General features: G+C 63.5%; 11 protein-coding genes across 11 annotated transcripts; 5 read left to right on the forward strand and 6 right to left on the reverse strand.

Moving 5' to 3' along the window:
- Positions 1-79: 79 nt before the first annotated feature.
- Positions 80-1,081, reverse strand: OT_ostta17g01530 (Helicase-associated; the record flags this gene model as incomplete). Its single annotated transcript, XM_022984446.1, has 1 exon — positions 80-1,081. The coding sequence occupies one exon, from the start codon at positions 1,079-1,081 to the stop codon at positions 80-82; it is 1,002 nt and encodes a 333-aa protein (XP_022840463.1).
- A 75-nt stretch (positions 1,082-1,156) lies between these two features.
- OT_ostta17g01540 (unnamed product) lies at positions 1,157-2,158 on the forward strand (the record flags this gene model as incomplete). The annotated part of the gene is made up of 1 exon (XM_022984450.1): positions 1,157-2,158. One exon carries the CDS (start codon positions 1,157-1,159, stop codon positions 2,156-2,158), a length of 1,002 nt encoding a protein of 333 aa, XP_022840464.1.
- Positions 2,159-2,252: 94 nt separating this feature from the next.
- On the forward strand, positions 2,253-3,876 carry OT_ostta17g01550 (DNA methylase, N-6 adenine-specific, conserved site; the record flags this gene model as incomplete). Its single annotated transcript, XM_022984454.1, has 2 exons — positions 2,253-2,296; positions 2,454-3,876. 2 exons carry the CDS (start codon positions 2,253-2,255, stop codon positions 3,874-3,876), a joined length of 1,467 nt encoding a protein of 488 aa, XP_022840465.1.
- Positions 3,877-4,091: 215 nt separating this feature from the next.
- On the forward strand, positions 4,092-5,267 carry OT_ostta17g01560 (unnamed product; the record flags this gene model as incomplete). The annotated part of the gene is made up of 1 exon (XM_022984459.1): positions 4,092-5,267. The coding sequence occupies one exon, from the start codon at positions 4,092-4,094 to the stop codon at positions 5,265-5,267; it is 1,176 nt and encodes a 391-aa protein (XP_022840466.1).
- A 55-nt stretch (positions 5,268-5,322) lies between these two features.
- Positions 5,323-6,351, reverse strand: OT_ostta17g01570 (Thioredoxin-like fold; the record flags this gene model as incomplete). Its single annotated transcript, XM_022984464.1, has 1 exon — positions 5,323-6,351. The coding sequence occupies one exon, from the start codon at positions 6,349-6,351 to the stop codon at positions 5,323-5,325; it is 1,029 nt and encodes a 342-aa protein (XP_022840467.1).
- A 17-nt stretch (positions 6,352-6,368) lies between these two features.
- Positions 6,369-6,965, forward strand: OT_ostta17g01580 (unnamed product; the record flags this gene model as incomplete). The annotated part of the gene is made up of 1 exon (XM_022984471.1): positions 6,369-6,965. The coding sequence occupies one exon, from the start codon at positions 6,369-6,371 to the stop codon at positions 6,963-6,965; it is 597 nt and encodes a 198-aa protein (XP_022840468.1).
- Positions 6,966-7,034: 69 nt separating this feature from the next.
- On the reverse strand, positions 7,035-7,628 carry OT_ostta17g01590 (unnamed product; the record flags this gene model as incomplete). Its single annotated transcript, XM_003083881.1, has 1 exon — positions 7,035-7,628. The coding sequence occupies one exon, from the start codon at positions 7,626-7,628 to the stop codon at positions 7,035-7,037; it is 594 nt and encodes a 197-aa protein (XP_003083929.1).
- Positions 7,629-7,821: 193 nt separating this feature from the next.
- On the reverse strand, positions 7,822-8,781 carry OT_ostta17g01600 (Brix domain; the record flags this gene model as incomplete). Its single annotated transcript, XM_022984477.1, has 1 exon — positions 7,822-8,781. The coding sequence occupies one exon, from the start codon at positions 8,779-8,781 to the stop codon at positions 7,822-7,824; it is 960 nt and encodes a 319-aa protein (XP_022840469.1).
- A 192-nt stretch (positions 8,782-8,973) lies between these two features.
- OT_ostta17g01610 (DNA gyrase/topoisomerase IV, subunit A,C-terminal beta-pinwheel) lies at positions 8,974-11,709 on the reverse strand (the record flags this gene model as incomplete). The annotated part of the gene is made up of 1 exon (XM_022984481.1): positions 8,974-11,709. The coding sequence occupies one exon, from the start codon at positions 11,707-11,709 to the stop codon at positions 8,974-8,976; it is 2,736 nt and encodes a 911-aa protein (XP_022840470.1).
- Positions 11,710-12,091: 382 nt separating this feature from the next.
- Positions 12,092-13,735, forward strand: OT_ostta17g01620 (Las1-like; the record flags this gene model as incomplete). The annotated part of the gene is made up of 1 exon (XM_022984486.1): positions 12,092-13,735. One exon carries the CDS (start codon positions 12,092-12,094, stop codon positions 13,733-13,735), a length of 1,644 nt encoding a protein of 547 aa, XP_022840471.1.
- A 53-nt stretch (positions 13,736-13,788) lies between these two features.
- OT_ostta17g01630 (Protein of unknown function DUF938) lies at positions 13,789-14,535 on the reverse strand (the record flags this gene model as incomplete). The annotated part of the gene is made up of 1 exon (XM_003083885.2): positions 13,789-14,535. One exon carries the CDS (start codon positions 14,533-14,535, stop codon positions 13,789-13,791), a length of 747 nt encoding a protein of 248 aa, XP_003083933.2.
- Positions 14,536-14,606: the final 71 nt, after the last annotated feature.

A 14,606-nucleotide genomic window follows, 5' to 3' on the forward strand; every position in this document is an offset into this window, starting at 1 on the left:
ACGTGGAGATGGCTGGAAGCGACGCGGGAGGCTCGTCGCTTCGATTCGGCGCCGATAGATTCGCGCAGCCGTAATGTAATCAGTCAACCTCGCTCTCGCTCGGTTTCACTCGCCACTCCTCGCCGTACGCCTCGTCGAGCGCTCGCTCACGCTCCATCTCGAGCGATCCGTCGCGCAGTAACCTTCGCTGTCGACGTATCCACTGATACAGCGTCGCGTCCTCGCTGGACCTCGGGAGACGTTTGTTCGCCTGATAAAACGCGCGCGTCTCCTCGAGACGATCCTCCCACTTGGTGTGCACGCGCGTCGCCACGTCCCACTCCACACCAAGCGCCTCGAGCGCCTCGACGCGCTCGGGCGACAATCTCCCGTCTCGCTTCGCCCGTCGTTGATCCAATAACCAAAAATACAATCCATCCTCGGCGTCTTCGCCCGGGCGACAGTCTCCGCGAAGCCGCACGTGCGCCTCGAGCGCGGCCAATCGTTCATCCCACCGTCGAACCGCGCGTTCCTCGACATCAAAATCCACCCCTAAATCCCGCAGCGTCTCGTACCGTTCCTCCGACAGCGTTCCGTCTCGATGCGCCGCCACCTGATGACTCACCCATTTCGACAGCGCCGCGTCCCGTTCCGTCCCCCCCGCGCGCGCTCTCGCGAGCTCCCGCACGCGCTCTTCGAAGCTCACTCGCCCCCCTTTCGCTCGAACCTCTTTTCGCAACTCAAACGTCACCCCCAGCGCCTCCAACCGCGCCACGCGCTCGTCGCTCAGTTCGCCCCGCCGCGCCCGACCGCGTTGCCGCGCCAACCACCGCCGCTGCGCGTTCAACGCCCTCGGCAGCTCGATCGTCCCCCACATCGCCCGGTGCACGGCGATCTCGTCGTAATGCCGGTCCCACGTCCCACGCTCGCGCTCGCGCGCGCCCTCGTTCGCGCGCGCGATCGTCGTCGTCCGTTTCCATGATTGCATCGATGCGTTGCGTTGAAATGATGATTCACATCCATCGTTCCATCGCGTCGCCCCCGTCGTCGACGCCCGCGCGCGAGACGCGAAGCACGCGCGCACGAACGTCACGGGCACCATCGACGGGCGCGCCGGCGCCGGGGGCGAGGTACGGCGCCGACGCGCGCGAATGTGCGGTGCGCACATCGCGTCGCGATGTTCGCACCTCTCCCGCGCGCGCTCGTCCACGCCGCGCGTCGACGCGCTTCGTGGACGACGCCCGCACATTCGCGCGCGCGCGGTGGACCGAGCGACGGCGCGCGCGCGGCGACGGGGGCGAGACGGGCGGCGAATGTGTCGAGGGCGTTGCGATTGTCCATCGAAGACGCCCCTTGGGCGGCGCGCGAGATCGTCCACGCCGACGCGTTCGACGGCGTCGTCGTCCCGGATCTCCGTCGCCGGGACGCCGAGCACGGGGCGGGGGATCGGGATCGGTGGAGGGCGCGGGACGGGACGACGCGGACGACGTCGACGTCGGCGAGCGGCGGGACGACGGAGGCGGTGGCGCGAGCGATCGCGCTAGTGGCGATGGGTGGGACAAATCCGTCGATTTTGTGCGTGAGCGGTGACGGTGGGGCGATAGATTCGAGCGCGGAGGTGTTGGGGCGATTGCGAGAGGCGCGGGCGCGCGGGACGCTGCCGCGAGAGACGACGCTCTTGGCGGCGGCGAATCCAATGTTGGGCGCGACGGAGGCCGAGCGGGTGATGCGGAAGCGCGAGAGCGGGGCGGATGGGATCATCACCCAGCCCGCGCTGTTGCTCGGGCGGTTTGAGAGGTGGTGGGAGGCGTGCGAGCGTCTCGGCGCGTTTGACGGATTAGGCGAGAGCGCGCGCGAGAGCGGCGCGGCGAAAGGCCTCATCCTCGGCGTCGCGCCGATTCGCGACGTTCGAGGGTTAGAACTTTGGTTCAAGCTCACCGACGTCGACGGTGACGCCGACGCGGACGCTCGAGCGCTGCGCGATGAGTACGCCGCGAACGCGGCTTCGATGTCGCCCGAGCGCTTCGACGATTGGACGTTCGAGCGCTTCGAGCTCGCGACGACGCACGCCGCCTCCCTAGATCACGTCGCCGGCGTTCACGTCATGCCCATCACCCCCGGCGGGTACGCCCACGCCGCGCGTCTCGCTCGAGACGTCCTTCCGATGTTTCGTCGATGACTGTCCCGCCGCGCGCGTCGCCCGCGGCGTCACTTCGCCCCTCGCGCGCCGCGTCCCGCTCGTACACCGACGGGCGTCGACGTGGACGCACACCATGCGATTCTTGGTGTACTTTGTGCACCGCCACGTCGACTTCAGGTCCGTCGTCGCGTCGTCATCGATCGAACGCCGTCGCGCCGTGCACTTTTTGTCCCGCCGGCGGCGACGCGCCGCGCGCCTCGCTCGCCGCGCGCGCGCCCGGTGCGACCCCTCGGAACGATGACTGACGCGTACGCCCACGCGCGCGGGTCCACAGACGCGCGGAGTTCGAAAGCGTGGCGGAGACGTGTGGATGCTCCGCCGAGGCGCTGGAGTGGCGGCGCGCGACGCGGGACGAAACCGTCGGCGAGCGAAGAGAGACGCCGTTCTGGTACGTCGATCTCCCGAGCGAAGACGTCGCGCGAGCGATCGCGAAACGCGCGCTGTTAGTGCGAGGGATCGTGGAGGAGTGGGGGTCCGGGAATGATGACGCAGAGTGCGCGCGGGCGGTGGAGCGCTACGACGCCGAGAGAAAGACGCCGTTTCTACGAGAGGGAACGACATTTCGAGTGGAGGTGGAGGATTTTGGGATCCAGGGCGGAAGAAACCAGTTAAAATCGCGATTGGATGCGTTGCAGATTCCGTTCGAGGGAAAGGCGCGGTTGAAGGGTGAGGTTGACAACGTGTTTTGGAGCGCGGTGAGTAGCGTCGCTGGAGAGGAGGGAACGAGAGAGCGACGCGTCTTCTTCGGTAGGTTAGTCGGGCGGGGCGATCGATCGATGATCAAAAAGTATGAGCTTCCGGGGCGGCAGTACGTCGGCCCGACGTCGATGGACGCGGAGGTGGCGCTGTTAATGGCAAACATGGCCCAGGCGCGTCCCGGCGGCGTCGTGATGGATCCGTTTTGCGGCACGGGATCGATGCTCGTCGCCGCCGCGCACTACGGCGCGCTGACCATGGGATTAGACATCGACCCGCGAGTCATTAAGCACGGCAAGGCGGCGAAAATGAAGAATCAAGGAAAGTTCATGATGAAAGCGGAGGATGGGTCGACCGTCGACGTGTGGTCGAATTTCGCGCAGTACGGCTTACCGCCGCCAGTGCTGATTCACGGAGACTTGCACGCGTTACCCACGAGGGCGCACGGTTTGGAGGGGTATTTACAAGGTATCGTCGCCGACCCACCGTACGGCGTTCGAGCGGGCGGTCGCAAGAGCGGCGGTCGCAAGCCGTTGCCCGAGGACTACAGCATCCCGGAGGAATTGAAGGAGGGACACATCCCGAGCACCGCCCCGTACCCTTTCGGGGAAATGTGCGACGACTTGCTCGATCTCGCCGCGCGCTTTCTGTCCGTCGGCGGGAAGCTCGTGTTCTTTCTTCCGGGTTCGATCGCCGAGGCCGAACGAGAGATCCGAGACCTCCCGACGCACCCGCTCCTTCGCCTTCGATGGCACTCGCTCGAAACCTTCAACAATCTATGGGGTCGTAGACTCGTCACGTACGAGAAGATCGCGCCGTGGGACAGAGACGTGTGCGACAAAGCGCGATCAAACGCCGTGGAGGCGCGCGCGCGAAACTCTGAGCCCGATTTAATCGAGCGCATGCGCACGCTGGTCTACCAAAGCCGCGAGTCTCGCATCGCCGAGCTCGTGGAAGAAAAACAGAAACGACGCGGACGATCTCCGGCGCCCGAGAACTAGCCCTCTTCTCATCTAGTCGTTAGCGGTTTCATCGACGTCAGCGATCCTCGCGTCCACGATCGTCCTCGCGCGTCGCCGAAATCAAACCAAAGTCCCGTCCCGCTCCGCCGCGTCCTTAAAATCCAAACAAAAACGACCACCCTCCGACGCACAACCTCGTCTCCACCACACTCTGCGCGCGCGCGCGCGCTCGCGCGCGACGTGCGCGGCGCACCATGCGCGCGTTCACCGTCTCTCGACCGCGCGCGACGCCGCGCGCGCGTTCACACGGACGCCCGCGCGCACGAATTCCTTTGCTGACTCGGACACACTGGAACGAAATTCATCCACGAATCGCTCCGACGCGAGGCGTCCATGGACGCGCGCGCGTCGTCCTTCGCGCCAGAACGGCCGCACACCAAGCACCTCCGCGTCCAACGTCGCACGCGCACACGTGGGAGACGTACGGCGCCGTGGTCGGCGCCGTGGTCCCGCCCGGCGCGGTGGTCTTCGTGTTGGGCGCGCTCACGGTTTCGTTGTTCGGATTGTTGGTAAGTTGCCTGTTGACGTTCAGGGAGCTCGTAAGAGTGTGCCGAGAGGTGACGATCGCGTCGAGATCGGTGCGGAACTGCGCGAACGCGATCGAGAACTCGTGCGCGAGCGTCGATCGGTGCACGCGGAACATCGACGGAACGTGCGAAAAGGTGGATGATTTCTTAGAGCAGGCGAACACGATCGGGACGACGACGTCGAACATCTTGACCGAGGCTGGGTTGTTGCAACGACGGGTGACGGAGTTACCGACGACGATTTTGGGGGCGCTGGCGGACGCGGATGAGCCACCACCGCCGAGGAGCGTTCTGGCGAGTCGTACGATGCGAGACGGACGACAGATGGACGTCGCCGAGTTGGCGCGTAGGGACATCGTGCTCGGGAAAGAGATCACGGGAAGGCGATTAGGAAACGGTTGGATCGGGAGCACAATGCATAGATTCTTTTTCTCTCGCGATAATAAGTTCGATGTCGGGGAGTACGTGGCGGTGAAGCGGTCAAATAACACGTACACGTGGGGTGTGGTCGAGATGACGGACGAGGACTCTCAAGACGAAGGCGACGGCACCGGCGTGGACGGGACCGAACTGGTTCGAGACAGCGTGTTAGGGCCAGACGTCCCTGCTGACGTGGCGGCGTGCGACTGGCCGCCGAGAGATTTTCCCGCCGAGGAGCAGGCAAAGGCAATCGAAGAGGCGAACAAAATCACCCTCAGCAAGGTGTTCAAGGCGGTCATCCGAATGCCTCTACCGAAGAATTTGGGCGACCCCGAGCGACAGTACCGCGTCGTCGTCGAGCTCGATCGAGACTTGTATAGGTTCAAGTACGTCGACGCGTCGCTGATAGGGAAACGTTATTAGATGCACGAGACGCGTCCATTGTAGTAAAATTAATATCGTCGAGGCGCCTATTTGTTCATCTGAAACGCGCGTTCGCGTAATGCTTCGATACCATCTGCGTCAACCTATTCGCGTCCGCTCCACTGAAAGTTTCCACTTTATTTCCATCCATGTACACCGCGAATGTCGGCATGGAACTCACGCGCTCCTGCCCCGCGATTTCCTGCGCCGCGTCCACGTCGACCTTGATGAAATGCGCTCGCGGAAACTTCGTCGAAAGGCTCACGAACGTCGGTCCAATCATCTTACACGGCCCGCACCACGTCGCCGTGAAGTCTACGAACACCAATTTCGCCCCCCGAACGAGCGCTTGATACTCGCTCCACTCCTCGACGTTCCGCGCGCCCGCTTTGCGCTCGCTCTTCCCGAGCGCCCGTCTCGCCTCGTTCGCACTCCGCACCAAGTCTTCATCCCCGGGAAGTTCAAACACCAACGCATCGTACACCGCATCCGCCTCTCGATGTCGCCCGAGCGTCATCAACGCCGCCGCCTTACGCATCTTCGCCTTTACGAAGCTCTCGTCCCGCGCCAACGCCGCCTCCGCGTCCGCCAACGCCCCCGACGCGTCACCCACGCGCATCTTACACGCCGCGCGATTCGAAAACAATATTCCCGCCCCCGGAACGCCCGCGCACGTCTCCAACCCCTCCCCGTACGCCTGCATCGCCTTTTCGTACTCGCCCGCTCGAAACGCTTCGTTCCCGGCGTCGCGCGCCCGCTTCGCGATCTCCAACGCGCGCCCCTTTTCTCCCGCCCCCTCGATCGCGTCCTCGAACGATCCCCGCCCCGAGGTCAACAGCGCCTCCAACCGCGTCGTCGCCCGCGCGTATCCCTCGTCGTACGACCACGCGCGCGCGCACAGCGTCGTCGCCGTCGCGTCATCGCCCAGCGCGATCGCCACCACCGCTTCATTCCCCACCGCCAACGCCCGCTCGCGGTCATCCGTCGCCGCCGCGAGCGCCGATCGGTACTTCTCTCGCGCGTCGACGAGGTTTCCATCGCGCAGGAGCGCGTTTCCGTCCCGTCGCAGCGCGTCCGAGCGCATTCGTGCGGTGCCGAGCAATGCGGCGCATCGCGCGTTCGCTCGCTCGCTCGCTCGCTCTCGCGCGCGAAGGCACGACGCGCGCGCACGCGCACGCGCACGGGCACGGCGCGCGCGCGTACGGGACGCGACGCCCGCCGCCGCCGGCGAACGTGAGCCGAGAGAGCGCGTGTTGGGAAGCGGTGACGGACGCGCGCACGGGAAAGACGTACTGGTGGAACGTCGAGACGGACGAGACCACGGACGTGGACGCGGCGCGACCGAAGACGTACAGTGTGGTTGACCCGACGATGCCGGCGCCGATGGCGAGCGATCGGGCGCCGCCGCCGGCGCGGTACGAACGCGACGGGGTCGGCGGGATCGCGGGCGGATTTGGGTCGATGATGGCGCAAGGGGCGGCGTGGGGGATGGGATCGTCCATGGGACACCGAGCGATCGGTGGGTTGTTCGGTGGGTCGTCGTGGGGCGGTGGATCGTCGATGAGCGGGGGGGGGGCGGAGAACACCGCGCCGCCGGCGAATCCGTTCGAGAGCGGCGAGTTGGACGACGACGCGATGGACGATGGATACGGCGATGGCGGTGGATCGCTGTTCGATTTCTTTTCCGAGGACGAGTGAGACGAGTGCGCGCTTTTACCAGTCTCGAATGCGCGCTCGCGCGGCGATGTAAAATCACAACACGTTTATTCAGTCGGCGGGACTCGGACTCGCCATCGGGCTCGTCATCGGGCTCGCCGTTCGGCTCCCGGCCTCCTCCTCAGCCTTCAACTTCGTCTCTTCGTCCCTCGCGATGTTCTCCTCGATCCACTTCCGCAGCGTGCTCGATCCGAATCCGTAGTCTTCCGGAAGCTTCACGTAGTCTCTCGTCTCCGCATCCGGCTTTTTCCCCCAGTGCTTTGGAAATCTGCGCACCTTGTTCCACGGCCGATCGGGATTTCGCATCAAGATGTACTCGTACTTGTTATTTTTCACGCCACCCGAGCCGTTTGACAGCGGCGTGTCGTGCTCGTATTTCGTCCCGCGCGCGTCGCCGAACATGTTCACCTCGTCCCGCGCCGCGAACAACCACACGTCGATGCGGTTCTTCTCATCCAGATCCACCCCAACGCTCTTCACGCGCACGAAGGGTAAGACGTCGTTCTTGACGAAGGACGTCGGGGCGGGATCGAGCACGACTTTGGTCTTCTTGGGTTTGATCGCGCCGCTCGGGGAGCCTTTGGTGTTGCGCGCGAGCGCAACGGCGCCGGCGATGGCGCACACGACGACGATGACGGGTTTCATGGAGCCTCACGCGTGATGTAACCGATGCGCGGGGTCGATCGAACGAGTGATCGAGTCGCGGGGACGGACGCGCGCGAGTGAATGCGGGACGCGCGGGGGCGTGGAATTTCGGAGCCGCGAACGAGACGCGTCGACGGATTTTCTCTCTAAATCTTCTCGTATACCGTCACAACAAAATGTCCGATCGTTCCGCTCACTCCTTCTCGCCCGATTTTGACTTTTTCTTCTTTTCCTCGGCGTTCGTCCTGCGCTCGCGCTTCAGACCCTTCATCTTGTGTTGGCCGAGCTTCTCCAATCCGACTTGCTTTTCGACGTACAGGCGACCAACCTTACCCTCGACGTTATCCATGGAGACGTTCTTTTGCTTCTTCGTCACGCGTGCCTTTTGGTAGGCCTCACGCTTGAGATCAGGCGGGGCCTCTCTGTGTCGACCGACCGTGAAATCGAACGACGGACCCATCTCCTCGAGCGCAATCAACGGCAGACGCGTACCGGATTTCTTATACTTGATGGCGTACTGACGAAACATCACGCTCGGCTTTCTCCCAGGTTGCGGCACTGACGTGCACACAATCGCTCGATCGATCCCTTTCAGGTTGATTCGATCCACGACGCGTCCGCGAAACACGTCGCTCAAGACGTTTTTGAATAACTTTAATCCGTCGTCTGAATCAAACTCCTCGCCCAAGAAACAAATGCACGGCTTGCTCCCGGCCACCGCCCCCTTCCCCGCCCCCTTAAACGCTCGCATGGATTTAAAATCCGTCACCAACACCTCAATCTGATCGAACAATCGATACTCGAAGAATCTTCCGAGGGTCACGCAGTGCGGTCGTTTTTTCTGATGCGTCCCCAAGACGTACGCGCTCGCGTCCGCCTTTCTCGCGAAGAATTCCAACGACGTCTCCCCCCCTCCCTCGAACGGTCGCACCCCTGGGTTCTTCCGCGTCATCTTCCTCGCCTCCAACGTCTTCATCGACGCTAAATCGCTCAGTAATTCCTTCAGGATTTGACTCGAGTTTTGCCCGTGCAGGAAGAGCGTCGTCTTGCCAGCCTTTTCAACCTTTTTGGGCGCGCGGGCGAGCAGCGCGCGCTTCCCGGCGTTGGTTTTCGCGCGTTTAATCTCCATCTTACTCTCCATCGCGGCGTCCATGGTGAGGCGCGTCGGGGAGTGGGGACGCGGCGTTGTTTTTTTTTGCATTTCGACGTGGCGGCGGCGGCGCAAGTGACTCGGGCTCTTTGGCGCGACGCGAACGCATCGCACGCGTGTGACGAGCGAAGAGAGGAACGGAGGGCGTGATATTTGAACCGCGAGCGGGATAATTCATGTAAAGCTAAGTTAAGCCTAATCGAGCTCCTTGCCGATGTCGGCGGGGAGGAGGTTGGCGGATTTGAGGAGGTCGCCGTCGTCGAGCTTGATGACGACGGCGCCGAGGGAGTCGGTGGTGGAGCGTCTGGGGAGGTCGTTGACGGATATTCTGTTCGAGATCCCGTTCGTGGTGCTGAGTAAGACTTCGTCGGCGACGTCGTCGCCCAGGCGATCGATCAGCGTGATCGTGGACAGGGCGTCTTGTTCGTTCTTTTTGAACTTCATGCACATGACGCCGGCGCGCGCCTTGCGGAGCAGGCGGTACGCGTTGGCGGGCACAACCTTACCGACGCCTTTTTCGGTGATAAATGAGATGTACGGTCCGCCCTCTTCGCTCGCGTTCGCCATACGTTCGGCGGAGACGATGACCATACCGGCGGTTCTCGCGGGTAACATCTCGTCGCCGCCGTCGTCAGCATCATCGTCGGCGTCTTCGTCGTCGCCGACGACGCTCGTGTCGTCGCTCGTCTTCGGGACGTCGTTCAAGAACTTGATCCCTACCACCGGTCTGATCGCCGCCTTGACTACGCGGAAGTCACTCACTTTACAGTGAAGTAGCATCGCTCGCGCCTTTGCGTCCCTGGCAGATCCCGAGATGAAGACGTGGTCCGAAGTGCGCGCGTACATCACCTGCTTCAATCTGTCACCCTTCTCGAGCTTGATCGCTCGCTTGCCTCTGTTCCCTAACATCCACGCCGCGGAAGCGACGGCGATTCTACCCTGTTCTGTGAGCATGACGACGACCTGGTCGTCCGACACCTCGTCGGATTTGGCACTCGTGGCCAACATGGCGGTTACTTTTTGGTTTCGCTTGGCAAACGACGTCACCAGGTTCGTCACCGGTACGCCGATGGTTTTGAGGTCCGACTCCGGAATCATCTTCGCCGACACCTTTTGAACTCGACCGCGATCGGAGAAGAACAAAATTTGATCGGTGTCCATGCAGTGCATCGCCGTGGAGAGCTCGTCGTTGGCGCGGAGCTTGCTCATGCGCTTGCCTCTCGTCCCTCGAGCTTGCGCTCCAAAGTTGGTCGGACACACGCGCTTGACGTACCCGCGCTCGGAGAGCGTGATAATGTTATCTTTTGGCGGACCCTCGTCCTCGATGACGCCGTCCGACGGGCCCGTTTGTTCGAGCGTCGTTCGTCTCTCTCGCGCGAACGCCGTCTTGGCCTCCTGCGCCTCCTGAATGAGCACGTCAATCACCTTGGATTTATCGTTCAACAAGCCTTGGTAGTATTCTATCTGTCCGTTCAAATCTTTCAACTCAGCGTCGAGCTTATCAGCCTCGAGTCCGGTCAAGCGACGCAGCGGCATGGCGAGAATGGCGTCCGATTGGATCTCAGACAACCCGTGCTTCTCGCGCAACTTTTTCGCCGCGGATGGACCATCCTTGGAGCCTCTGATTATTTTCACCACGCCGTCGGCGTCGGTGAGGACGAAGGCGAATCCCTCGACGAGATGCTTTCGATCTTGCGCCTTGCCGAGCATGAACCTCGTACGACGCTCGATCGTGTCCACGCGAAACTTGATGAATTCGTCGAGCATGTCTCGAAGCGGCATCACCGTCGGCTTGTTCCCGACGAGCGCAACGTTATTCACGTTGTAGTTCACTTCCAGCCTCGTCTTCTTGTAGAGCTCCGCCAAGACAGTCGAAGCATCGTGTCCGCGTTTGATCTCGATCACAACGCGCATGCCGTCGCGATCGCTCTCGTCGCGAATGTCGCTCACGCCCTCGATGGTTCTGGAGTTGACGTGGTCGGCGATTTGTTCAACCAGACTCGCCTTGTTCGTCTGATACGGAATCTCGCTGATGACGATCACCGCCTTCTCCATCGTCCCTCGCGACGCGGTCGCGGTCTCGATCGTCGCCCGTCCTCGAAGCGTCACCTTGCCCTTGCCCGTTTCGTAGATGTCCTTCATCGAGCTCTTATTCGTGACGACGCCACCCGTGGGGAAATCCGGCCCCGGGAGGTGTGCCATGAGATCGTCCAGAGAGCTATCCGGATTCTTCGCCAGCGCGCACATCGCGTCCACGGCCTCACCGAGATTATGCGGCGCCATGTTCGTCGCCACCGCGACCGCGATACCGCTCGAGCCGTTGATCAACAGATTCGGCACGCGCGCCGGGAGCACCTCGGGCTCCGTCTGACTCCCGTCGAACGTCTCCGTGAACCCCACGCACTCGCTCGCGATGTCCGCCAACAACGCCTTCTCGCTCACCTTATTCAACCGACACTCCGTGTATCGCATCGCCGCCGGCGGATCATCGTCCAACGACCCAAAATTCCCGTGTCCGTCCACCAACGGCGCCGACATTGAAAAATCCTGCGCCAACCGCACCAACGCCTCGTACACCGCCCCATCACCGTGCGGATGAAACTTCCCCAACACGTCCCCGACCACGCGCGCGCACTTCCTATGCGGTTTATCGCTCCGCAACCCGAGCTCGTGCATGCCGAACAGAATCCTCCGATGCACCGGTTTCAACCCGTCCCGCGCATCCGGCAGCGCGCGTCCAACGATGACGCTCATCGCGTACGACAGGTACGACGTCTTCGCCTCCGCCGCGAGCTCGACGTCCACCACGCGCTCACCCGCGCCCGCGCCCACGGACGCCCGCGTCGTCATCCGCGCCGTCCGCGTCGTCGTCCGCGCCGTTCGCGCCCGTCGCGCGATTCTCACATCCCTCATCCTACCCCCCACGCCCATCGCGCGCGCCCCCATCGAGACCTCGCGCGTGATCCCGCGCGCGATCACGCTCGAGCGACGCCCCGAAGACGACGCGGACGCGCGCGCGAGCGCCAAGCGCACCGCCAAGCGCATCGATCGATGCGTCGACCGCGTCGACGGGTTCGCCGTCGTCGCGCCGTCGCGCACGCGCGTCCGCGTCGTCGGCCGCGTCGTCTTCGGCGCGACGCGGGCGAGGCGTTCGCGTCCGCGCGCGCGTCGCGCGGTCGACGCGGGCGATGATCGTCGTCGGTGATTGCCGACGATGTGTAATTTAAAATGAAACATCGTCAAGACAAAAGCCTGAACTCGATGAAATCACATCTCAGCGCGTCGCGCGCTCGCCCGGCGCGCGCGTCGCTCGATGAGCGCGCGGGTGGTGCCCTGGGCGTCCGCGGAGGAGTGGCGCGCGGTCGCGCGCGAGGTCGCGCGCGCGATCGCGGCGAATGCACGGCGCGACGCGATCGCGGCGAATGAATCGCGCGCGTTCGACCGCGCGCTCGACGCGTGCGCGTCCTGGCGGGTCAAGGGACGGATCCCGTGCGCCGTGGACGTCACGGCGACGCTGTTGTCGCTCGAACGCGACGAAGAACGCGGGGATGGGGACGCGGCGGCGATCGGACACGCCCGGGCGCTGGCGCTGTGTCGACTCGTGAACGGCGTCGTCGATCCGGGGCAGAAAGGACGGTACGCGGCGCCGGTGGCGACGCTCGCGATGAAAGCGAAGATTCCGAGGTCGTTGGTGGATCTTCGGCACGAGGCGACGCACGGGACGATGCCGAGTGCGGGGGCGTTGCGACGCGGCGCGCGGGCGGCGCTCGAGTGGTGCGCGCGGTGGTACTGGGACGAACAGGCGCGGGCGTACGATGAGAGCGAACGGAGGATTCGATCGTGCGCGCGAGAGATGTGGTTGTGTGAGGGGTGGGCGAGGACGCTGTCGCGGCGAAACGCGAGCGGGGCGGTGTCGAGCTCGAGCGAGAGCGAGAGCGAGGACGCGGACGCGGACGCGCGCGCGGCGAGCGACGCGCCGAGTGATTTTAAGGGTGTCCGAGAGCGCAGACGAGCGGCGATGGGGGCGCTGACGAGCACGTGTCCGCGAGGGAGCGCGCACGTCATCGCCGAGGCTTTGTTCTCCGGATGTTTGCCAGACGAGGGCGAGGATGAAAGTCGTCGACGAAGATGGTTGCGAGTCGTCGAGGACGACGACGACGCGCGCGGGGAAGATTTCGAAGACGGTGTCGTTCGCGAGAGCGATTGGCGACCGACGTTGGTGAGATTGTGTCAGAAATGGCCGAATCTTTTCGCGCTCGCGCTGGACGACGTCGTTCAAAGGTGTTTGAGCTCTGGAACGGGCGTCGCGGACGATTTCGTCTTTGAACTGCGCGCTGCGCTCGACGTCGCCGCGAGCGGTGAGATCGAATCCTCGTGTTATCAGGGCGCCTTAAATCGCGCCATGGCGCGATTGGGCGACGACGTGTGCAGAAATGCGTCTTCAAAATCGACGACGAAGGAGTTACGGAAGCTCGCTGGGGTCTCCAAGGACGACGCGTCGAAATTCGCCGGAATCCACCAAGGCGGCGCGAACGCGGCGAGTTGCCCCGACGACGCCGCGGCTGAAATCGCGAACCTTCGCGAGAGCCTTCGAACCGGACGCAAGCGTCGACGCGACTCGAGGTGGTCCAAGACTGAGGCTTGGACGCCGTCGCCCATCGGCGTCGTCCCGGGCGTCGCCGTTAGAGAGTTGGCGTTCTACGACGACGACGCGTCGCTGAAGATTCACGTGTGCTCGAACGGTGAGCAAAATCGCGGAATTAAGCGCGTGGTCGGGTTAGAGGACACCTCTAGGATGTTTCGCGAGTTGGAGGCGGACGCGGTCGTCGTCGAGACGCCGAACGATCCGCGCTCCGTCGACGACGTCTCCGGCGCCATCACGGTCGGCGGCGCGCGCGTGGAGCTGTCGAAAGATCAACGAAAATCCATCGCCGCCTCGGTGTCGTGCCTGTTGTAGCGAAATTGGAATTAGTGTACTAACAATTCTAATCGAAATCGCGGCGCGGAACGTCACGCCTTGCGATACACGAGCAGCAAATTGTTCGCCGGCATCGCGACGGGATGTTCCTCGTCCGGAACCAGCCCACACCGCGCGGCTTCGACGTCCATGAACGTTTCCACGTCAACCAACCCGAAATTCACCGGATCTCGCGACCGTAAGCTCGCGTCAAACTTCTCGTCGCCCGGGCCGCTAAACTTTCCGCCGTCTCGCGTAAACGGCCCGTACGCGAACAACAACCCACCTCTCCGCAGCGCCTTCTTCGCCCCAGCAAACATCCCGAGCACCGCGTTTCGCGAAGATATGTGACACATATTCACCACCACGATTCCATCGTACGCCTCCGCGTCCACGACATCCGCCATCGTCGTCGCGTCCGTCGTCCGCGCGTCCCGCACGACATCCTCCACCCCCGCCCCTCGCGCGTTCGCTCGCACCGCGTCGAACCGCGAAGACGTCAAATCACTCGGGTCGTACGCGCGCACCGCCCCCTGGAGCTCGCGCGCGATCATCGCCGCGTGCGCGCCGTCACCGCACGCGAGTTCATAAAAATCAAACATCCCTCGCGCGCTCGCGGCGTGCGCGCGCACGAAGGGCGCGATCGCGCGCGCGATCGGGCGCGCGTTTCGCGTCGCCGCCTCGCTCGCGGCGACGAGGTTAAATCGATCGCCCGAGGTCTCGGTCGCGCCCATGATGGGGCGTCGCGCGGTGTGGGCGGGCGTGTGCGTATTCAATCGTATATAACGCGATGTATGCATCTTCGGACACCACACGGCCCCGACTCTGGCTCGTGGGCGATATATGGGGTAAAATGTGCCCGAATACGTGA

Source organism: Ostreococcus tauri, assembly GCF_000214015.3.
Source record: "Ostreococcus tauri WGS project CAID00000000 data, contig chromosome 17, whole genome shotgun sequence".
Taxonomy (NCBI): Eukaryota; Viridiplantae; Chlorophyta; class Mamiellophyceae; order Mamiellales; family Bathycoccaceae; genus Ostreococcus; species Ostreococcus tauri.